The sequence below is a fragment of the Coturnix japonica genome, chromosome 2, assembly GCF_001577835.2.
Source record: "Coturnix japonica isolate 7356 chromosome 2, Coturnix japonica 2.1, whole genome shotgun sequence".
In the NCBI taxonomy this organism is placed as follows: Eukaryota; Metazoa; Chordata; class Aves; order Galliformes; family Phasianidae; genus Coturnix; species Coturnix japonica.
The window spans coordinates 52,565,157-52,590,468 of record NC_029517.1 but is presented as its reverse complement, the minus strand read 5'-3'; the positions used below and the strand labels follow the sequence as shown (position 1 = coordinate 52,590,468).

Sequence of the window (25,312 nt, the reverse complement as noted above, 5' to 3'; positions counted from 1 at the left end):
TTTATGCTACAAATATTTCAGAAACAGAACTTGGAACCCATTTGTTCTGACAATTATCACCGATATGATTGCAGAAATAAGTGTTTCTTTTGGTTTAAAGCCAACAAACATACAAAACCATTGCCATTTTCATTTTTTGTTTCACATAAGGCTCCTGTATGAAGTTCAGGATGACAATAAAAATCTCATGGAAAAATATTGCTGAGACTGTTTTTTGTTTGTTGGTTTTTTTTCCATAAAAGAGTGTGTGAGACCCTGCCAGATTTTCTAAATCTCTTAAGCAGTGGTTACCAAGGAGGTACTCAGAAACGTGCAGATAAGAATTGTACTGGGAAAATGTATCTGGAAAGATCAGTTATGTTTCATCTGCTTTGTATACAGAATGAGCAAGGGAAGTATTTTAACTTCTTTTATTATTTTTTTCTTTTATTTGTTTTGTTATTGGTTTGTTTGTTTGTTTGTTTTTGTTTTGTCACACTTTTCAGACCGTTGAAAACTGTGTGTGCATTTTGAGGAACCTCTCATACAGGCTAGCTGCAGAAACATCTCAGGGACAGCAGATGGGAACAGATGAACTTGATGGATTACTCTGTGGTGATGCCAATGGAAAAGATGCAGAGAGTTCAGGATGCTGGGGGAAGAAGAAGAAGAAAAAGAAATCACAGGATCAGGTAATGAAAGATACTTGCAGCTGCATTGCAAGAAGTTGGAGTGTCCATCGTGAAAATTGATTATTGTATCATGAAGAGTAATTAATGCACATTAAGCACATGGGGCATGATGTGTATAACTGTTGCCTACTGAGACCCATCACTAAACCATTTCCCCTAGTACCATATCCACATATCTCTTGAACTAGGGTTGGGGACTGTTTCCTGGACAGCCTGTTCCAGTGCTTGACCAATTTATATATGTGTATTTGTTTCAGGATTAGTTTCATACTCTGCTTCTGCATTTTAAGAGAACACTGTCTAGAACCAAATTAAGCTATATGAGTGAATATGCAGAAAACACATATGTTTTCATGTAATTAGCGCTGTTTCCAAAGATTGGAAATTACAGTTGTAATTTTGCGTAAGTTATCTGACTGGCTTTCATTTTAGATGCATGTAGCAGAAATGCTAAGTCACAGCTTAACTCAGTGATTGAGCACCTGGTGGGAAGGCAGAGCCAACCTGGGGGAGCTCAGCTGCATGCAATGAACCTGAGTGACTGGAAAGGGTGGAGTCAGAATCCACTCCTTACCAGACCTCATTTATGGGCTAGCAGTGAAAGCAAGGGTTTCCTGCTGGAGACCCCTGCCTGCTTGAGGCCTTCTGAAGGTTAGTTACTTCTTTCCTTTGTTTTTGCGCTCGCAGCTGTTGCATTTGAGCAAGTCCTCACTTTTTGAAGCCTAGGGTCTTGATAAAGACTAGGATCTTGCTATCCTGCTGTTGTTGCTATCCTTTCCATCACGTTACTGTGCATTTAAGTTAATATTGTGTTTATTTTATTATTTTCTTATTCTGATTAAAAAACCTAAGGATGCTAGTAATGATATTATAGACCATGTTGTATCAGTAAATATCCTAGGTAGTGTTGAGAATGGCAACTGACTTAGGATTTTCTTCTAGCTGTGACAGCTACAGGTATTTCTTTTAATAGATTTGGTCCTTTCCGTTACCACCTATTTCTCTTTCAGATTGCTCAAAGACAATACTCATTTGAATAAGCAATTAGGCAGACAAGGTATTTGAGTAAATGATTTAAACCGCTAGTGGAAATACTTGGTTCATAAAGGCGGCATCTATTAATCTGGGAAAGTTAGAGGAATATGAGCTAAGATTCATGCTTATGGTTAGTAAGCTCTTGTGACTGGTAAGGCTTTTAATTTCACCAGCTCTTCTTGTTAAACTCTACAGTCATCAGATATCTTGTATTTATTATGACCTCTTGTTGGGGTTCTAGTGTTAAACGACAGTGAGGTTAGCAAGTGGTAAAGCAAGCTATCATAGAATTGTAGGAGGTAAAAGGGACCTCCAGAGATGGATTCTACTCCTTCCAACACCCCCCTCTCCCAAAGCAGGGCCCTTACAGCAGGCTGCATAGGTAGGTGTCCAGGTGGATCTTGTGTATCTCCATAGAAGGAGATTCCATGGCCTCCCTGGGCAGCCTGTTCCAGTGCTTCATCACTCTCACCATTCTTTTGCATGTTAGTATGAAACTTCCTATGCACTAGTTTATGGGCATTTCACCTTGTCCTATGTTTATCTCATAAAGTAGTCATTGCCCCCATTCCTACATTAACAGTTCTCGCGCTGTGCTTGTGGTTATCAAAAAATCCAAAACAAAAATAGCATGTCTGGATATGAATGGGTCCTTCTGTCTTTCCTTCTTGATGCTCTGTTTAGGAGGATTTTCTCTCTTCCTCTTTCTCCTCTATTTTACATCTTCCCTGTTCCTTTTGTAATTTTTGGATCTTGGGCTACTTTTGTTTCATCATTCCTATTAGATTTCATTCTATTCTAAAGATTCCTTAGAACTCATCTTCCTTCTCCTCTAGGCCTTTTGGTTGTTTTCCTTTATACAATAGACAGGTTTCTGTCTTCTTGTGGTTACACTTTGCATGTTTCTTTGATCATTTGTTATCATATGCCACATGGGAAAAGCATCTCCTGATCTGCTCATGTTTGTCAAATTTAAGGGTTTAATATATTAAAATAATAGTAATAATAAAACTCTGCAAGTCTTCTCAGGTTTACGATTGCTAGGCTTTCCTGCAATAAGGAAATTAATTTATCCTTTCCAAACCTAACTTTGAGCTGCCCAGTACTCCTTTACCTAAGTAACATTACAATCATATTTCTAATATTTTTTTCTTTCATTTCTTTTTCATCTGAACAGACTTTCAGGACCCGGATACGTTCATTACTACTGAACACTAAGATTAAATGGAAATCTGGAGGATTTTTGTTTTGTTTTTTTCCCCCTTGCAAGAACCTTTTACAACTGGATTGTTTTGTGTTCCTCAGCATAGGCAGAATTCACCTAATCCAAATCAAGCTTATTTATGCTTTCTGCAGCTTCCAGGAGAATGTTTTTTAGGTGTCTTTTGATTATATGTTGTCACCCAGCACACTGACTGATGCACTGTGCTTTACACATATACATGTTCCTTTGCAGTAATCTCTCACTTTTTCTGCAAGACTTAATTTTTTTCCAGATAATGCCTTTCATAATCTCTTTTCAATTGCAGTGCTTAAGCTGTTACCTGCTACTCATTCTATCCATCAGAACAGATCTCCTCTTCTTGGGATGCTGTATTTAGAATGCTCATTTAAGTACCTCAGCAGGGAAGCTTTTATCCTTTTAAATATGTCATAATATAGTTCTGAAGAGCATTCTGCTAATGGACATTGTTTTACCTGTATATACCTGTATAAGCAATGCATACGTGTGGAGTCTTCATAGAGATATGGTAATTTAAAATATCTGCAACTCTTAAAGCACTACACGTGGCACTGAGGTTGAAATCCTTGGAAAGAAATCTTAGCAAAAGACAGATATAAAAATAATTACTTAATCAGATGCTTCTAGGTTGAACGTCAGGTCAATTTTAGTAGGTTGTATAGGCTAGGAGTGCATGTTTTGTTGCCTGAGAAGTAGAAAATATAGTAAATAGAAGTATTTTTTCTTTTAAGCTCCATACCAATGGTATTTACAGATATAAAGAGTTCAGTGTTTAAAAACCAGGATTTTTTTGTGTGTGTGCTTCCTTTTGTGTTCTTCAGACTTTAGCCTGTCACGTTAGAGGAAGTGATGCCGATGCTTCTTGAGCACATGCAGAAATTGCATCATAGAATCATAGAATGGCTTGTGTTGGAAGGGACCCCAAGGATCATAGAGTTCCAACCCCCTGCCACAGGCATGGTTGCCAGCCACTAGATCAAGTACTAAATTGGATTGCCCAGGGCCCCATCTATCTTGGCTATAAACACCTAAAGGGATGGCCCTAAGCATTGTGATGCTGCAGTACAGGGAAGTCATTTCAGTTCTGCAGCCTGCTACATTTTATGTCCCCAGAGAACATGTGCTGATGGTATAGCTATCTTTCTTTTCTGGCAGCACCATGGAGTTAGTGTATAATGAAACTGTCTCTCTTAGGAAGATGAAGTTTACTTTACAACGTGGGGAAAAATGTTCAGGTTTTAATGGATGTAGTTGTGGGATCTTCCTGTAATGGTATAGTTCTTCAGTTAATTTCTCAAGGGTATATTTTCACAAATTCCCTCTGAAGTGACCAATGTAGGCTTACATAAGGTCATCTTTAATATTTTTAAATTGAAGCATACAAATTATCTAAGAAGTTCTAGGAGCAGAATTACTAAAATAGGGCAATAATATCAAATTTGTGTGGCACGCAGTCGAAGTCCTAATTTAAGAAAAATGAATCCTATGCTCACCATAAAACAGGGGAAAACCTCCTTTAATGAGGTTACTTCTAGCTTGTAAAGAAAGTAAGTTAATCTTGTTGTTTCATAGTATAGGAGGCAATTACCGCTATTTGTTATATCACTCTGAATTCTCCCTGTGGTCAGCTGTTAACTGAGTTCTCACCACATGAAGCTCCCCAGCTGCAGAGGGCTGCCTCCCAGACCTGAGCATAGTTGTCACATTGGTGTCTCTGCCTCATGTCCTGCCACTTTCCAGACAGATCTGAATTTCTCTACCTCTGGAAGCTTTGTTACTGCTTTTAGTATTCTCACTGTTGCCAACAGGTTTGTTCTTTAAGCTGTGTGAGGAACGTGAATTATGACAGAAAGCAGTTAAGAAAATTGTGTATGTGATCCAATTTCAGCAAAAGAGCCAGGTAGTTGTCATCCTTATTTCTTGTTTTGCAGTCCATTATGTACACATTTGCCACTGTTTCATTTCTTTTCCTTTCCTCAGAAAGAGGAAACAGGTTTACCTCTTGGCTTCGCGCACTTCTGAAATTCTTCATCTGTGAGCACTCTTGTCAGCCCAGAATCTAGCCCCAGAGCTGACTTTTGATTGTAAGTGGCACTTGTGAAATGAGCCTGCCCTTCTCTTTCACCTTCTGTCAGGAGCCTTAAGATATAACAGCAACACTTCAAGTTATATAGCATTATGAATTGACTGGCACACATCTTTAGTATGCTAGCTAAATGGGCTGTAAATCCTTCTATAGCAGTGAAGTTGCCATTTAACTTTCTATTGTGAGGTATCTTTGCTGATTGAAGAAGCCAGGTGAAATTTCAGGTTTAAGATGATAATATTTCAAAAAGAATAAAGAATAAATCTGAAGTAGTGCCTTTTCATATGGTGAGTCTACTGTTCTGCCAAGCATGTTTCAATACTAGACTGGTATATACCAGATTATAAAGCACAAAAAAAGAAAATAGGCAGCAATTCCTGGTTTTCACTAATAATTTAAGCCAATTTGGGGGATGAAAACCTGTACTGCTGGTGTATCGTGCTTGAGAAATGTATTATTTTCACTTGTTATTTGTCTTTAGTGAGGTGTTTGTGCTAGATGCTGTTTAGCAAGAAATCTACTGTCTTGAGCAGTTCGTTGTGGCACTTCTGTTTCTAAATTCATCTTTGCATATACATAAACCATGGGGATCACTCAGTATCATGCATGACCAAGATGTTTTTAAAGTCAAAACTACAGGGCTGTTAAATATGACTTTGGGTTTGTCGATTTATGGACTATAGGGCAGAGCCCATTAGTTTCAGCTACCTATGGAGACCAGCAAAGTAGTTAGATGCCAAGGACTATAACTGCATCAACTGAGTTGAACCCTTTCCTGGTATTCAGTACAATTTCACTGCAAATATGGATTTACTTTTAATAAAATAAGAGAATGTGATCATCTGTTCTGGGGCATTGGGGAACACCTCAGTAAGTGATTTTATATTTATTTTTTTTCTTCTCTTCTCTCAAAGTTCTCAGTAATATGTGAGCTTTGGAAACTTATTAGAGTACTTTTACTTTCCAGACTCTGTTGTTCTTAAAGATCTTCATATTCAGCTTTTTATTCTTTTTTTTTTTTACTTTCACCCTTTCTTTGCACCATTTTCAGGAAGTGAGTGATTTGTATCTCACCCACATAACAAACAGTTCATCCGCTTCAGCCACTGTATATGTGGGCAGTTTCAGCTGAAGCAGGGAAGCCTGCAAGGAATACTTGTTTATGACTTGCTTCCTCCTTAGAATAAGTTAGGAAGAGTAATTGTGTACAGTCATTCTCTTTTTCAGAGGTTCATACCACATCCACAGCCTGTTTCAAATAGACCGTATTGATCATTCCTGATGGTCTGCAACAACACAGTAACTGTTCCAGTAATTCACTGGGTACGGTCATTTAGCACACTGCCTTGGCTCATTAATACTGAGCAAGGTGAGCTACAAAGCAACTTCTGCCATGTCTTAGCCATCGTTTTAGAAAATGTATTGTAATACCATTTGGAGGAAGTCACCTTGTTTTGGTTCAGGCATTTGATGTTTATATTTATGGAATACAGAACAAATGGCTGAGGATCAAGAAAGGCTTTGCAGTTTCTGACCTGTATTAGCCCTCCGTGCCCTGCAGCACTTGTGCTGTAGGGCAGCAGGCACTAGTCTCTTTGGCAAGGAAGAAGGCAGAAGCAATAAAGCCTTTCTTTGAGAATTTAGCTGAGATAACCCATGCAGGAGGAAAGAGCAAGGCGTAGAGATAGGAAGTGTGTGGGAATCATAGTTGTTTGTGCCTTCTGTGTCCCATGAAGGACCATGCTACAGGAGCACCTTTTTGCAGGACCTTGAAGCTGCCACCGGCCCAGAAGGTTTGCCATGCATGGCTTGCAGTTCAGCCACCCTTGTGCATGCCATGCAGCTGCTCTGAGCACACACTTCTACTCTGAAGAGCAGTAGAGGAGGCTTATGCAGCATCAGTGTTTACTGCTTCCTTGCTGCACATGTGGTACCAAACTTTTCATCCCTCACCATGACTCTGAGGCACTGTGGTGTTGAAAGAAAGGTCTCCCACAGGCAGGAGACAACTCCCTTGGTTGGTGATAAATTAAGATAATCATGTACTAAAAGACAGCAGCAAGAATGGCAGGCAAAGGCGATAATTTGTCACCTGTTTTTAGAAGTGTTTTGTCATTACTGGGCAGAGTGGCAAAGCCACATTAAATATTAATTTCTGTGCAATTATGATTCCTTGTGCTTTAAGTTTACCAGTACAGCTCTACTTATACCAGCTGATTTTATCTAAGTTTTTTGCAGTTGATGGGATTATGCAACTGTGAATATTTGAGTTTTTAAAAAAGTTATATTCCCTTGTGCACAAAAAACATATTGTGTAGATATATTATGTATAACATATATCAATATACTTGATACACAAGTATATTGTTCCTGAAATAGCATCATAAATGCACTTTGCAAACATTGTTCAGTTGTATAATGCATCCATGACACGTGCAAATGGGAATTGGGGTTGGGGTGAAGATCTGAACTGTAAACTGAACATCACAAGTCAATCATAAGGGGACTTATTAAGGTAGAAGGCCCAAATGTGGTGTGAAGTTGGATTTGACCTGTTAGGCAGGTTTTTTCACTTGTTTTCCAAAAAAATTATGACAATGCAAATGAATAAAATCCATGAGTTAAAATAAGAAGCAGGTTTTAATGTATTTTTTTATGAGCAGGTGAAAGGACACTTCTGGCATAATGGTGATTTTATATGGAGAAGAAGAATTGAGTCACGTACAGTGAAATCAACCTATTGGTTTAAAGGCAGAAATATATTAAAAATAAATTCAAAGCCTTGTAACATCTTCTAAAGGAATTTTTTTTTTCTTTAAAGGGCATTTTCCTCTTGTTTTTGTGATGTCGATGTGTGCCACTTCTCTTAAACAGCGGTAAAGTTTTTTATCTGAGCAACTTTCTCATATTAAACAGTTATAGAATCATAGAATGGCCTGAGTTGAAAAGGACCACAATGAACATATAGTTTCAACCCCCCTGCTATGTGCAGGGTCGCCAACCACCAGACCAGGCTTCCCAGAGCCACATCCAGCCTGGCCTTGAATGCCTCCAGGGATGGGGCATCCACAGCCTCCTTGGGCAACCTGTTCCAGTGCATCACCAAGCCATCAGTAGAAAACCTCCTACTAATCTCCAACCAAGATCTCTCCTGTCTCAGTTTAAAACCATTCCCCCTTGTTCTGTCACTGTCTGCCTTCATAAACAGCCATTTCCCTTTCTGTTTATGTGCTCCCTTCAAGAATGGAAGGCCATGATGAGATGGTCCCACTACCTTTCCATTTTGGAGTCTGTTCCGCTTCAGTGTAGGGAAAAAAAAAACTAAAAAAAAAAAAACAAACAGTACTTCTGATTCTCAGTGGTAATAATCTATCAAAACCTAGATGCAGATGATTAAGATACTGTTGCTGGTATTGGATAAGGCTTCGCTGTCCTTTAGGTTGTGCACAGACTTCTAAAATAACCCTCAAAAACATAGTTATGTCCTGAAAATGAAAGAATCTGTGTCTTTCCCAGTGTAAGCATTGTTTTTGCTTTGAGTCACAACTGATTAAATCATCCAGGAAAATTAACAGTTTCATATCTAAACAAGGAGTTAGTTTGCCCTGTCTTATCTTTGCATGTCTAGTAGATATCTAATGTTACATTACGTATTATCTGTGTAATCGCAGTAAGTTCTAACTCAAGGTATTTAAAAGTCTGTCATGTGCTGTATCATGAAATCTGGGCGTCTCAGAGGTTTTGAGATTGTGCTGAAGATTCAAGGATTGGTTTTAGCAAGGGTATTAAGGCTGAGATTTTTCTAAATCCCTTTATCTGCACAAAGTAGGGCAAAGCAAAATGCGCATTTACTACATATGTGGATAAGAATCACATATTTAAAATATCATTAAAAATGTATTACAGAAATTAATTTTGTTTTTTCAAAAGTGAGAATGGCTCTTGAATTTTCCTCTTTTAATATGTTTCACGCCTATGTGGAAGTTTTGTGTATTTCGGGAGAAAAACAAATCACTGTTCTCCTGGAATAAAGTTTGTTATCAATAAGCATGGCTTTTTATGTAATATCAGCACTGCTGTCCAGGCTTTATTGCTGTCTATTTCGGTATCGCTCTAGAATTATTTTCATGGCATAGCTGTGTGGTTGGTGGGAAAAGTCAGGTATGTCAGAAGTGGTTCTACCAAACAGATCAGAATCTGAACCTAAAAGTGAGTGGCTGCCTGGAAGTTGCCTGCACTGTGAGGTCAAAAGTTGTATGGCTGGGATGATGTGCACCACAGTCGTGCTTCAGTACTTGTTGAGGGATTGAATGCTTATGTCATTGAATGATTTAGGTTCCCATAGGGGTGCTTCATGTTGATTTACGAAAAGAAAAATTGCAAAGAACTGATCAGATCTCTTCCTGTGCAAGTTCTAGTTTTAACTCTGAATGAATGTTTTTATTCAGTGGGTTTCTGTTCCTAACCAAAGGAATACATGCAGTTGGAGGTTTTTGTTTTGTCATCTAGCGATTATGTAGGAAATTTGGTGAAATTTGGTTCCTCTGTAAAGAATCAGGTGGTATGCTAAAATGAAGAGCGCCTGCTTACCTACACGGTGTTACGGCTTCAGTTAAGACAATTCTCAGTATTTCACTGATCCTTGCTGACAATCTGTTTTGTATTTTCCAACAGTGGGATGGAGTAGGACCTCTCCCAGACTGTGCAGAACCACCCAAAGGAATCCAGATGCTGTGGCACCCTTCAATAGTCAAACCCTACCTCACACTTCTTTCTGAGTGCTCAAATCCAGACACGCTGGAGGGGGCAGCAGGGGCACTGCAGAACTTGGCTGCTGGGAGTTGGAAGGTAAGAATATTGACCTGGTGTGCCTGTCTTTTCCATTGAGAACTCCTTATAGATGACATCAAGATGGTACTGCAAGTACTGCAAGTATGTCTAAACCCTTCTTCTAGTGGAGTACCTCTCTATTTTTACAGACCTATCTGTATTAAGATTTCCGATAGTATTTTAAGTCTTCTAAATTGGTAATCATGAAAAAAGTTGTCGTACAGCAGTGAAAATCACATTGCTCAAATATGAAAAACTTATGTTGAAAACTAATATTCAAATGACAATAAGCAGCATCTTGATGAATCTGTGGGGATGCAGCCATGGAAATGAGTCCAAATATCTTCAGTGACAGTAAAAATGAAACCATTTTGTGTTGTCACTGCAGAAACTGGCTTACATTTTGTCTCGGGGAAACTAGACAAGAGCGTAACAAAGTATAAACGAAGTAATACCAACACAAGTAATCTCGCCATCTATTAAAACAGAAAAGTAAGAAATGAATAAAATACATCAACGATGATTAAATGTGTACAATGAGCTCATTCAATATGCCGTATCCCAGATTCAATATGCCAATCCCAGATTGGAACTGCAGTCAAAAGATCAAGTTTTCCATTTCCAGTTATTTACAGCATATTGAGGAGGAAAAAAAGTAAAATAATTTATTAGATTTTGAGAATATTCCTGGGGTTTAGAATAAATCACTAAAATGAGAGAATTGATGGGCCTGTTTTACTTTTGTAGAATTTCTTCATCCCTTTTCTGGCAGTGAACTGATCTGATTGGGTGAAATTGCTGACTACCTAGTCCTGTTGAGCAGAAGTAATATATTGATTTTACTTTCTGTGGGAATGGGTGACTTTTTTTTCCATAAAATTTTATTGAATGTTAAGTTAGCACATTCAGCAGGTTCTAAGAGATGTGATTTTTGGTGGTGGTCCACCAAACTTTTTTGTAAGTTTGTCTATTTCTTTCAGTGACATAATGGAGTGGGCAAAAAAGTCTCTGTGCAGTGATTTTTGTCCTGTGAAGTGCTAAGGAAACTTTGCCTGAAAATCAGTGTGGTTATTATTCTTGTATCGTAGACCACATCAGATGATTTCATAACCCTGGCATAGAAACACAATAAATGTATTTTATCCATCTGGGGATGGGTGTATCCTCGGTCCAAATGTGAGAGGAATGTATGTGTATTTGCCAGGACTTATAGGAGTGCAAAAATCCAAGCACTGCACTCTCCCATTTCTAATAAATCTGTATCTGTCATCCCGTAGTTGGCAGATATATGCAGTGGACTAGAGGCGAAAAAAAAGCTCCACAGAGCTCTTTGGCAAGTGACGTGTTAGAAAAACTGATTTGAACTTTAATACCATCCATGCTGATACCATGGGAAAAGCTTGGTTATTCTCTTGTTGCTCTATTTTTCTAAAGATTTGCCAATTCCATTACAAGTGATGTGCAGACATAAAATGAATATCCTTAATTTCACACGTCATGCCAGCCATTTTTGTGAGGGGTGTAATCCTCTTTGGGGATTACATAAGCATTGATGTTTCCACCTTTTGACCTCTCTTTTCCACTGCTACAATCTTCTGGGTATAAAATGACTGAAGTAAAAGATAGCAGGCTCTTAAAATAAGAAGCTATTCCTAAGGGAGATTTTCATTTTTTTGAGTTCTTGCAAGAAATTGTAATTGTATAATGAATAGGAAATTATTTTGTTTTAATCATTCAAGAAGTACTTTATCATAAAGCAAAAAGAGGAGAAGAGCAAGCCTTGTTAAAATAGGTAATGCTTCAGTTAATAACAGCAATTCCAATGGTATTTTTTCTTTTTCTAAGCAGCATTATTATAATGCTAGAAGAATACTAGAGTATATGAAGTAGCTGGTACACCAGGCATGCTTAAATACTTCCAAAGATAGTTTCATCTGTAAAAATATATATATAAAATGTGTGTGTATATATAATGGAAAAAAAATATATAATTAATATATATGTATTATATATTGTGTAATATAGATGAGCATGTTTCGTATACATGTATGACTTTTCTGGCTGTTCTGCTCTTTCGGTTCCTCTGGTAAAAACTTAACAAAATCTTCAGTAACAAAGAGGTAACACTTCAAACACAGGCAATGCTTAACTAATGCAATTATGAGGGAAAGTGGGAAGATAAAAAGAGGCCTAGAATAATTTAAAAAATAGAATAAAATTGCCTGTGAAATTTCAGCCACTGGAATTAACAGACGATGTGTCTAATTCCGCTGGACTACTACTGAAAATTTCAAATGCAAAAGGAAAGCAGCATAGATTTAAGGATTAATATTGATTTTTTTAAATTCTTTTGCATGTGTTTTGGTTCTGAACAGTAGATTGACAGTATGCAGAAAGAGGGATTCATTTCAGAATAGATCCTGTGAGTATGAAAGTTCCTTCATCTCACTATAGATCATAATATTGGTGGATTTCTATTGAGGGGACTTGTCACTTTCCAGAACATTCTCTCACATTGATTCAAATCCATGTTATTTTCCCCATACCCTAAACTTTCTGCAGGCAGAAAGACCAACACGCACGTGCACACACACACACACACACACACACACACAAAAGCCATTGGTTTTAGTTTTGCTTTCCTTAATTTCTACTTAGATGTATTTTTTTTTCCAAAAATAGATTAATTATACTTCCTATTATGTATAACTTAAAACGTATGTTATGTACATCAGGCTGCTTATGAAAAGAAAATAAAAACTGAAGCAAGTGTTTCTCATCAAACTTTATTGTAGTTTTTTGTGAGTAAATCAGGTTTGAGGCATGCCTTTGGAGGCAGTGAAGACTCTGCTGACCTCCATTTTGATTGGGAGCTCTGCTAGCTTGTCAAGTTTGTGGAGAATGCTTAAATAGGAATAGGAGCATTACTGACTGTCTGCTCTGTTCAAGAAGCACTTGTCTTGCTCATTAAAATTCTTTTGTCAACCTCGTATTACTATTTTAAATACCTTGGCCCACTTATCAGAAATTATGAGTCTGATCACAATCGTGTTCGGCAAGGAGATGTTCTTGTAAAAGAAATTCTGTAGTTATTTTATATATATTATATATATATATAAAGGCCTGGTTCTCCAGTTCTTTTCCTTGGGATGGTGGGCATAGATTGTGGCAAGTTTCTCTCTAGTTTTTACGCTTGTTTCAATAGGATATCAATACATTAAATCTAATAAACATTTTAAAAGTTTAAGTAGTTTAATAACTTAACCTTGACTTCTGTGACATTGTCCCTTCCTGAACAAAGTTTTTCCCTCACTGAAAGAAAGGGAGAATATTGAGGATATCTGTGTATTTCTGTGTTTATCTGTATGTATCTGACAGCTAAAATTTAGGCTGTTGTCAATTTATCTGCCAGGACACATTTTCTTTTGCAGTGAACTTGTCTTCTACGATGTTATCTTCTCTGCATGCAGTTAAAAACAACATTGTCACCAGGAACATAACGTCCTTAGTTTTGCAAAACTCTTTAAAAAAAAACAAAAACAGAAAACAAAAAACTCCTTCAGTCATTCATATGACTGTTTTGTTTTAAAATGCCACCACAATTTATATAGGTAATGCCTATCTTTAAAAAAAAAAACAAAACAAAACAAAAATAACTAGGAAACAAGGTCTATACTGTATCTGTTGGTAGCATAAGGGCATAAGGTCCTACATTAGAATAGGTAACACACCTACTCTGAGCCTTGGTTGATCCCTGCCATGTGTTCAGCCTTCATTCTCAGTTGCTTTTCAGGGTTTACAAACTTCCTGTGTTGGCATTAGTGGCAGGTGGCAGATGCTATACACCTGAATGTCTGTTAGTCTCTTGCACTCAGTAAAACCAGGAACAAGGGATGCCCTGTGTAAGTCTTGCAAGAGCATAAGGCCAGAGATTTTCTCATCTAGTTCCTTCTACCTCCTTTCCTTTCCAGGCCCTGTTTTGCCGTACACAGCAGGGAACAGCAATGTTTTTTAGGCAGACGATGGAATGTACCTGCCTTTGATCATCGGCAGGTACAATACCCATGTGAATAGGGATCCTGGGTCAATGGTCTGATCCCTTGAGACTGCTAGATGAGATATCAGTCTTTGTTGCTTAGGCAGGCAACTACATTTATTTTCTTAATTCCGTCCTGAAGATATCTGAAGTCTCATGGGAGCAAGAGCTCTAATAAGTTATTAGATAAAGGAACTTCAGCCATAAATGGGACTGATGCAGTCAGAAGGTCACTACAGCTACTTCAAAGAGTAAAAAGGAGTTTGGAGCACCTTGCCTTCCAAACTCTTGTGGATAGTGAATAATTATTGTCTAAAGTAGCAGACATTTAGGTTATCAATCTTTTCTTATCACACCAAGCCATATTGTGAGTTCCCTGCCAGGCTTTTCTGATGACTCTAGTTATTTGCGTGTTATTCCTGTAGAGTTTTGTCAGGCTATTTGAGGAGGATGTTTTCTAAATTCCAATGAAAAAACTTCAGTTTCGTTTCTTCAAAATATTTCTATTAAGATTTCTTTTATGGTAGAGAGGAAAATACCACTCCTTGTAATTCATTAGCAAATCCATAGAGGCATCCTTTTGGAAGAATCAGTGTGCTAATCTAACAGGCATTCTTAACCTAGATGGAACCTCACACACATATGAGGCTGCAGCAGTTAGCACAGAGAAACATGTTAGCTCTGCAGAGAGGAGGATGGTATTCAAAGGTCTAGATGATACTGAGGAAACCTTCTGAAAACAGTTGTATCACAGACATGTGCTGATCAGCATGGGGATAAGTCAGGTGAGTAGGAGCACCCTACAGTAATATGAGTACAGTAAATTACTGTACTACATGAGATGCACCACTTTTGTCTCAAAGCCTTTCTTTTATAATGATAGGCTTGGACAGTTTTTCCAGTGCTTAAGAAAAGTTGTTATAATGGCTCTCAGATCATTTGAATACAAATTACACACTCATACTGCAGAATCAAGGATGACAAGGTGCAAGGGCAGTTTCTTCTGAATACTTAAGTTATCTTCCGTTTGCAGCATTTTAATATTTATTTTGTTTATTTTCAAGTCTTTATCTACCTTATATTTCCTTTCTCTTAGAGCTTGCCTAAGGTCATGGAGCAAGAGGAAATTAACAGGTTAATTACCATCTAGCAAACTTTGCATCTCTCTGATCTTCCTAGTTCCATTGGTAGTTTAGCTTGCTCTGTCATGCTTGCTGCCCTGAATTGGCTTTCTTGTTTTAGTTTCTATCTCCACTTTACATTTGGTGTCTCTGTAGAGTCATAGCATCATAGTGCTGAATTGCATCAGTATAATGCAAATTCTAGTTGAAGCTGAAGTATTATGATTAAAATATTCTAGAGATATTTGGGTAACACTGATTTCTGTGGCAGGGAGGTGAATGCATGTAAAATATAAAGTCTATTCAATTGCTAGTATTCCTTGGGTGGTTTTCTGTTTGTTTTGTTAATTTTTCATTCTGTGGTGGACATTTTATTCCCTTCTAGTTTGTTCTCCTGCATTGGTGATCCATTGGAGAATATAGAAAACCATATGCATTGCTTAACGGACTTAATTTGTTAAATACTTGCATTGTTTTCTTAAAAAGATAAGTTAGTTTCATCCAGATGAATTACTCTTTTGTTGAGTTTCAGCCTAATGTACTTAATCTCTACAGACATGTGGCTCTGGAAGGGGTCTTCTATACTAACAGTGGAAAATGTTAGAAAAATAAATAATTTACCAGATTACTGTATTTTCTTCTCAATTTCCATGGCAAAACTACTAATAGAAGTGGACATAGAGATGCACTAGATGTCTTCAAAGTGCTGTGTAGTAGTTATGTCCTCTGAATTCAATTATCTGCAAAGACTATTCATGCATGGATTGTGGCTCCCGTGTTTGTCTCTGATAATTTAGCTGCAATCTGATGCAACAATAATGATCTTTGCTTGTTTGTTTTCTTATTCAGTTTGAAATGCAAATTCTTCCCATAGGAGTCATTTCTCTGCACAGATTGAACCGTTACTTGACCATTGTCACTGCCACTGATTTGTGGAGCAACAAGATGATTAAGTATATTGGCAGAGGGCCTCATTCACCAACAGGCAACAAACACTTTGTCTCTTTTCTTATGATTTTTCATCTCTTTCTTTTCTACTTCACTGAGCTCATATTAGCAATTGACCTGCAAAGTAAAAATGCAGAAATGTTTCTTGATGGCTTTAGGCAAACGAAAGAATGATGAGTATATGCAAGAGTGAATCAATTTTTCCATTCTCTGAGAGAATAAAATAGCAATTTTGAGGCATCTCAATTTGAGTGTTCCTGAAATACACAGAGCACAGCATAATTGCTTGCAGAGACTTGTCCTAATTGGCAGTTTTAGGAAAGAGACACAGACAGTTCTTAGCACTTGCAGAATGGAAAGTTCTCCTGAGATTGTTGAAACAATTAATAGGCATTTCTGTCTTTCTGCCTAAGGTGCTTGACTTGAAACACAGCTGAAATGGTAGCGATGCACAATGAGGAGCCTCTGAACCTTTCCAAAGCTGATGGCATTCTCACCACTCTTTTCCAGTTTCAGGAGGGAGCTGGGGGGAGTGCAGGGGGAGAGGAGTGGTTTCGTGCATACTTTTCCCTCTCTCACCCATTGTTTTATTTATGTGTGCATATGACCATCTGAAAAACATTATATCTGGATCTCTCCCCATATGAGAACTCTGAAGCTGTATTATTGACTGTTATCAATAATATTACATTATTACAGTATATTACAGATACTGAAGACTTGCATGTCATTTATTCAGAAGGGGGGGGGAGGGTTCCTTTTTTTCATGGTTGAGTTATTTGACTTTTTCTCCTATCTTGTCTTTTGTTCTCTCCAGAGTTAAGAAAAACATATTTCTTAATGCATTTTGTAACTCAGCTTGCTTCTTTTAGCCTTTTGCAATATATGACAAAAATGCTACGACCGAGAAATCTGCTGTAATACTGGGTTTTGAAAAGCTTGCACTTTGTTTTTCTTTGACAGCTAAAATGAAAAATTCAAAGGAAAACTGTTCTTGGAGATTTTATTATGAAGGGTTTATTATACAGTGAATAATCAATAAAATCATTTTAGATACTGTCTGGTGTGGAGTAAATAAAAAAGAAAATCCACTCACAAACAAACCACTCCTACTGATTCCCTGTATAATCCATATTGAAAGCTCTACACCTGGGATGTATTTCTACTATAGGCCACAGCATCTCTCTCTGCTGGCTTGAGTTCCTCAACCTAATAGGCTCACTGCATTATCAAAACAGTCTCACTGTGAGCTTGAACTTGCATGCTGGAAGTCCCATGTAATCACAGTAGATACAGTGGTTGTCTTCCATGGGAGAGGCACAGAAAATACAGGAATGGGAGGTTTTGAGTACTTCGGGTGCACTCAGCTGCAGGTTACAGTGCACTTAACAGAGAGGTCTATGTGTAATTATTAAAAAAAGCTCAAAAGATTACTTTGGGGTTTTCAAAATGCCTTCTATATTTAATATCCCATTAAAATCAAGTTATAGGAGAGATTTTTTTTTTTTCCCCAGCAGGTATTTTCAATTAAAATCATCAATCTTTATGAATTAGTTGTGTTGTATCCAGTGTTCCCATGTGCTGGCTCTGCAGAAGAAGCATAGGGTACAGTCAGCCAAGAATCCTGCTACTGTTTATCTTTCACCTTAGTGCTATTCTTTGCTTGCTGCAGTAAATGATGGCACATTTACATTTCAGACATGTTACATTATTGTGCTTAGTGATGCTGAGCCCCACAACCCATGTACCTGACTAAAAAGCTTATTGCACCCATTATCACTTTTGTCTACAGTGAAGTTCAGCCAGCTTGTTTTTGCTATGCGTCTTTACTGCAGAGGAGAAATGATAAAATAATACTCTGAATGCTGGTTTCTCTTCCTTTTTCCCCGATTTCCCGAGTCATACAACCTAAAATGAATTTGTACTCCAAATGCTGCAAGACTGCAGCCCTTGCCTGCCTGTTTCTATTGGTGTTATCATAAAATGTTTTCTGACCTAGTGCTGTTAAGGGCATCTGTCTATAATAGTATGAACAGGTGCTTGCTTTCTGAAGTGAGCACCTCAGCTGCTCTAAGTAGAGGCCATATGCACAATGGCAGTAAGAGTGCTTTCCTTTTTCCAATGATTTATGCCATGGAGTTTGTTTTTGTTCTTAGTTTCTGGAGGGTCTTTATTGTGATCTGACTGTTCTTTAAGATGTGGTATAACTGTTAAGAAAGTTTTGTCAAAAGACTAAGGAACCATGATCTGAAAAAGTGAAGGCTTATCATCTTAGCTTTTGAAATATTTGAAGTATTTCAAAGCCTGATGTTCTGGGGTTCTGGAACTTTGCCTTCACCCTCCTAGTATGAGGGCACAATAAGGATTCATGTCATAGCACCAAAGGGAGACAAGCTCAGCTTCAGTGAACTCCTTCTAAGTATCAGTACAAGGAGCAAGAATTTGGTCTTCTTGAAAATTCAAGAGGAATGTTCAAGGTATTGGAAGGAGCGTATGCCTAGTAGGTGGTTCATTTCAAAGCAGGTTGTATTAAATTGATCTGCACATCCTGCAGGTGTTCAAACATCTCAGATTTTGCAATAGCCATTGGCTTTAAAAACCACAATTTTTTTTTTTTTGTTTGCCTTTTTCCAACTTCTAGAGCTAACAGAACAAGAGGATGCTACAGTTAACTTTTCATAGATGTAGATGCTTGGAAATCCAAGTTGTATGGCCATGAATGGAGCTCCTGGTCAGGACACACAGTGTGTAGATCCTGTCCATGAAGAGTTTTACTGACAGTATAGCTTTTAGAGCTCTTAAGACAAATTTCTTAGAAATAAGAACTCTGCTCGTCATTTCTTTTGTTAAACAAAAAAGGATATTCATGAAAGAACATGCTGCTTCACTTTACTTGCTAGTATTGTCGTCCAGGTGCCAAGTAGAAAATACCTACAGGCTTCTCTGCTACAATTAGTAGAGAAGCAGTATGTGCATTGCACAGACCCTCTCCTGCCTGAATCAGCTGGTATGTGAATTACTAACTCCTCCTTGGGACTGCTGCAGGTGCCAAAATCAGGTGTATAATAGTCCATTTTTTCTTTCCGAGTTAGCATTCTCAAGAGAAATTTTGAAAGTATTTGTTTCTATATTTGATCTTGCAAATATAACAAAGAAATTCTCAGACTTCTTAAACGTATTTTGTAGCGTATACTTTATATTATAATTGTTGTGGTTTTAGTGGAGAACATGATAAAATGTATAGCAAATGTTGATGTAAAGCAAGTGACCTGAAGACTTCGTCTGTAAAATGTAACCAGGTGTTCTAGGATTCAAGTCAATTCATCAATTAATTTCCCTGCCACCATAAAAAATTAGTGCTGATTTCCAAATCAAGTGGTTGCTTAGCATCGTAAATGCAATTATTTCCTCTCTTCTGAGTTTACATGCTTCTGTTACTCCTTGCTCTGTAACCTCAGGTGCCTTGCTCTTCTTAGTGGATTTTTTCACTTTCTTCACTGTGTTCTCTCATGTGTCTTTACAGTGGTCAGTGTATATCCGTGCTGCTGTCCGCAAAGAAAAAGGACTGCCAATCCTGGTAGAACTGCTTCGAATAGACAATGACCGGGTGGTATGTGCAGTTGCTACAGCTTTACGAAACATGGCCTTAGATGTCAGAAATAAGGAGTTAATAGGTATGTACTTTCCCAACTCCGTCTATTTTCTATTTTGTTTTTTTTCTTGTAGCTTGCAGCAGAATAAGCACAATGAAAGCAATTATTCTCACATTTCTAACATAATTTCTTTAGTTCTTTCTCTAATGCTTTATATTCACATTTTATGTGACGGCTTAATGCTATATTGCAAGGAAGTGTTAAATTAATTAAACATCATGCAGCATTTTATGATTTGACATACTGTAATCTCCAGAAGAAAAGTGATGGCTTTGTTCTAATTTAGCACTTCATTCATAGGCTGGCAGTAGCACTTGCACTTTCCAGATCAAGGATATGACAGAGCAGTCACCTCTCATTCTCAGATTCTCTATTGAAAGTGATATTGGAGATTATGTAGTGTCAAATCATAGACCTAAAAGATGGTGTCGGGAATTTACTGGACGTATGAGTAGTTCCAGCGGGGGAGCTTGGAGATAATTAATTTTCAAATATGTGCAGATAAGGAAGAAAACAGTGTTACATAAATTATTGCTCTTTCTGAATTCTGATGGTATGGTAACTTTTTAGGTTTTCCATTGTATTTTTTGTTTTAAGGCAGTTTTTTAAATTTGTTTTGCTTTTTTTTTTTTTTTTTTAGCTTTATTTCATTTAAAAAAAAAAAATCTGTGAATCATTGAAACTGAAACCATGTTATATATATAAAAATATTTGCTTTCTTGGTGTTCAATTAGTCTAACAATCACAACAAACATTACTTCTTCTTCCTCTGTACCTTAAGTGCACGTTGTTCTTCATTTGTGCTAGCTAGTTAAATTATCATAACTGGATGCTGTAATGCTTTGCCTTTAATTATAGAATTCCACGGATAGATACTTTGATCATAATACTTTATTATTTGCATTCTGTGCTTCATTAGAGCAGTGCTCTGTAGCTTGTTAAAGCAAGGCAATCACTCCCCTCACTTCTTGTACAAAATAGTGAGAACTTCACTGACAAAATGTTGTAAAGCAAACAGAGGTAGAGATTGGTAAGTAGCGTAAACCTGCTGGTGTTCAGCAGGAACTGAACTCTAGTTGGTGTTTGGCATGCAAGACCAACCTAATCTTTCAGATTTTCTTCATGTTATTGTTGGCAAAATTGACATGAAATTCGTGTTTGCTATATTATGTTCAGTCTTCAGGAAGTTGCTTCAGGATACTGCACGTGTTCTTTTCCTCATTGTTTTCTAGGAATTTTCAAGTAGAAATTGCTGCTGAAGCAAGTGTATCAGGCCATCTAATCCAGATCAATAACTGATTCTTTTCATTTTATCTCATGATCCAACCTACACTTTCAATCTTCAGCATGTCATAGTCTCTACCATGCAGCATCTTAGTCCTTTCAATTAAAAGTTTTATTTCCTTGTCAGCTATGCAAATTTTATCAGGAATGTAAAGCTAAGCATGTAAAAACAGAGCTGTCTTTTAATGTGATGTGCTATATAAAATGCTCATCAAATTATGGATGAGACTGTATAGCCTCCAAATTTTAATGTTTTATGTAATTATCAGAGAACGTGTGATATAAACAAAGACGAGCTTTGAAAAGGTGGAAAGGTGCTGTTGATTTTGATTTATTTATCTGTCAGCTGGTAATGAGCAGTGTTGCTTAAATTATTTGTGGGACGATTCTGAGAAGTCGCAATTTATAACTCCAAAGCAAAGTACAGACATGCCAATGTGATAGGGAAGGTTTGGCCATAATTCCTGAACCACTCCAGCTGTGATCTTTATATGTTCATTTCTTTGTCTCTTGTCACTGAACTTTGAAGAAACAGTAATAATGGTTGTTATTTCTCTTGTGAGTTTTTTTATAGCTAGTAGGTCACATAATAGATCTCATTTTCATAAATTATGAACATCTGCAGTTGTGAAGGATTCCAACTTGTTATAGAGTTTATTTTTGTGAATATTAAAATTCAACGTGTTCTGAGAGATCTTCTAAGAGGACTCAAAAGGGGCTTGTTGATGTTCATTACATGAGTGTCTTTCTAAGTGCAGTCAGCATCCTGTTTATATTGCCTCTTTGAAGTTTCAGTTTGTCTTATTCTTGCAGTGACAAGCTCTGCCGCACAGATTGACCTTTCCCCTTCAGATAACTTTTCTTAATGGTGAATTGTCCATCTTTATACATAGTAAAGATTGCATAAGTAGAACTGCATATTTTTAAATGTATCTTGGAGGTTCATTTTACAGCTTCTTTTTCAGCAATGCTGTTCTCACATTCCCAGCTGACTAATTTTTACTGAAATATGCTGCAGAATTAGAGGTTTCTTTGCTGCTGTTACCAAGCAGCCCATGAATCAGTGTTGTGGCACCTGGCAAATATAGCAGAAAGCTTGCTGAAATCCAGATTCACCTGTACCAAACAAAAAAGCAAATGAAAAGACCTTCATTTTGAAATGACCAGAAATTTATTTCTAGATGTTGTCAAATTCACCAGTCTATTTCGGTTTTGTCACAGATCTATCAAGTCTATTTACATTGATAAAGTTTGGTGCCAGGCCTCCCTTAAGGTTTTTCTGAGCCATCACCATATAACACTTTCTTCAGCAAGTTCTTCCTGGGTTTCATTTAGGGTATGCTTCTTGTTCTTAATATGACCTTCACTGTACTATGTGTGGTCAAGTTGGCAGCTGAAGTGGTGGGCAAATTCATCTTCCTTCTCGAAATTAAAACCCACTGAGACAAAGACAGAGTAAACTTGGCCTGTTTTGTATTGATACTTGGTAATCCAGCACTTGATTCCCTGTTCTTGGACCTACTGCCCAACTGCCTTCCTGGTTGCACTCAAGACATATTTGTTTTCTATGTGCTTTTCAGGACCTTTTATCTTTACAGAATAGTACCCTCTGTCTGTCATTTCCCAGAAGAACACCCATGGGAAGATTTATTGACATTTTCTCTCCTGGTGGCGCCACAGCTGAGGGATGTAGACAGCTGATATTGTTTGTTGAGCACTGTCAATACAAATTGTTGTGCTTCAGGTCTTTCTGTCAGTTTGCTCTTATCCTGATAGTGGTTTCTAATATTATTCTGAGCCATTGTTGGCTGGGAAAAACACTGCAGCACTATTTCAAGAGCATCACTCACACATTTTCTGTGGCCACTTGGGATGTATTTCTGTGGTTAAACAAAATATGCTTTTGGAGATGGGAGGTGTTTTGAGTGCTCATCCTTGAAAAAACAGGTGGACAGTTGCACTAATGGTTTTCACTGACCTGTTGATATGTGTATAAGATGCATCCTGATATAATTCTTTGCTTACAATATGTGGAGAAGCCATGTGTCTGTTCAGGTCTCTAGGTTCAAAGCAGAGAGGGGACAAATTAAAGTGCTGTGATACTTAAGGCATCTTTTTTGTGGATACTGCAGCAAAAGCACAATTTAAATAAGTGAGCTTAAAGGTAAAATTTCAGGTTTGCACAAGGTTTTGAATTGAACCCTGAAACAGGGGCTGTAGAGGGGGGGAGTATTTTGGATAACTATTCCTGCTTTAAGGTGTCAGTAGTGAAACATTCTCAGTTCACTACTCATCTGTTGGTAACATAGTTTTCCATAGCATATCCATTAAACTATTGCTTAGCTTGTGTTATAGCCTCCTTAATCATGCTAGGTGTCTAAATATTAGACTCCCTTATAGCTGACAGAAAGAGAATCACCCCAAAAGTGATTTATCTAACATGATAAAGTGGATCTCACCCTGTATTACTGCCCAGCCACTGTTGAGAGAGAGAGAACAAGTTAGGATATGTACAAATTGACACTGAATGTATGTCTTAGCATCTCATGGAGAACATATATGTATTTGAGTGTTTGAAGTAGCTGGTGTTTCAGATTTTATTGCTAAACATGAGAGAGTTTGATTGGAATATCTGTCAGGTGTTTGCAACTCTAATGAACTGTTAGACTCACCAAGGAATTCAAGTTAGAAGGAAACTCAGGAGGTCATCTTGCACGGCTTTGTACACAAAGCAGGGTCAGATTCGTTATTTCAAACTGTGATATTGATTCACATTTGGAAAGATTTTACTTTCAGCAAGTAGGTAGGAAACATGTCAAGAACAACTGTTTGCATTCTAACAGCAGCATGTTCTGGAGCATAAATAGTGACATGGGTTTCTCCTAGCTTAAAACATGGGCATGTTTTAATATCATAACTTTGTTTCAGTATCTCTAATCCAAGTGCAGATGGTATTTATTTTTTTTTTTAACTACAAGAACAAAAGCCATAAATTATTAGTAATAGTAATGCGTGTTATTGGGGAACACGGTGATGGATTGGGAGATGATTAAATCAAGTATGCAATTTTCATCCCACTTAGAGCATCTGAACACTGATTTCTCTCCTTTTTAAATGTGAGCATTTCTGAATTTGTCACAAATAGATCTGCAAGGATCTGGGAGGCACTGCCTTATTGAGTTTTTAATCATCTTATAATGCTGTTTAGTTACTGAATTGTTTAACTGACAGAAATTCACAATGCGTAAAATGCCAGAAGGCATTAATCTCAAATCATAGGCATTTGTTCAGAAGAATTTGAAGAAAGAATATATACTGCAATTTGTTCAATTTGTATCAATTTTATTGCACTTCAATTTCTGTGTTTAGTAGGTGAGTTGTGCAAAACATATATTAGATTAAACAAATACCTGAATTAGAAGAGGATGTCAACAAGAAGTTGATTTAGGAAATGGCATATATGACCATGTATTAATAGCTTGTTCTCCCTACTTTATATTAGTGAGAAGAAAGATAGTTGGTAAATAAAGTTGGTAGATATGTGCAAAGTCCAGACTCCCTAGTTTCTAATGTTGAATATATAATTTGGCTGAGAATTTTCACTGCTAGAAGTTTAAATGCAGAGTATTTTTCAATTACAGTATAAAAAGTTTTGTTTCAAAGCTATTTTGATTTTTCAGGTACCTGCAGCCACTTGTGCATTACCTTTTGCTCTGGTTTGTCTCAGCTGTATTTCTGGCAATAGGATCTGTGAGCTACAGAGGTTAGGAAAGGCTTCTTTCCTCATTCATTTCTAATTTTCAAGTAAGGAGATCTAGGGAGAAAAATAGGCTTACTAACCAAATTCTCAATTTTAAGATCAAATTCAAGATCAAGTCTTTAAAGCTCAGTCAATATGAACTTTGAGGGATGTCTCTCTACCATGAACCATCTAACAATTTGGCAGGTAGTCAGGTAGGCTTCTGGTGTAAATAAGAAAATTGACCTGCTTCAGTGTTCACCCTCGTGACCTTTGTCCCCTATGGTCTTGGATCTCAGGGTGGAGCTAGTCCTGTGATGAAAACCTGGGTAGGTACCTAGAGACTTGGTGGCTATCTTTTGGAAGACTGAAGATTAGCAAGTAGAATCTTGGGAAGTTGTTTAGTTAAGCTGTATTTCTGCCCTTCAATTAGCTTACTGTTGACAGTCAAAGCATCCGAAATAACTGAACACAGTCTCAGGTCTAATGATGCAGAGGACACCACTTCCAAAGATGGAGTATTCATTGTAAAGCTGTAGTTAAATAAATGCACCATGTTTCTTCTTTGTGTAATGAGATCAAGGTGTTTCACAATACTATGACCCAGCTACAGGCTAGCTTTTCCTTACAGTAGAATGAACTGTAAGAAAACACCTAGAAAATGCC

At 37.4% G+C, this 25,312-nt stretch overlaps 1 protein-coding gene across 7 annotated transcripts in view; it reads left to right on the top strand.

Annotated features, from left to right (window-relative positions):
* Positions 1 to 25,312, top strand: part of CTNND2 (catenin delta 2) — a 585,077-nt gene that overhangs the window by 499,169 nt on the left and 60,596 nt on the right. For all 7 annotated transcript variants that reach the window (XM_015854425.2, XM_015854430.2, XM_015854428.2 and 4 more), the window contains 3 exons: positions 486 to 671; positions 9,710 to 9,883; positions 19,494 to 19,644. In XM_015854425.2, coding sequence (XP_015709911.1) covers positions 486 to 671; positions 9,710 to 9,883; positions 19,494 to 19,644 — 511 coding nt within the window. The remainder of the gene's footprint in view (positions 1 to 485; positions 672 to 9,709; positions 9,884 to 19,493; positions 19,645 to 25,312) is intronic.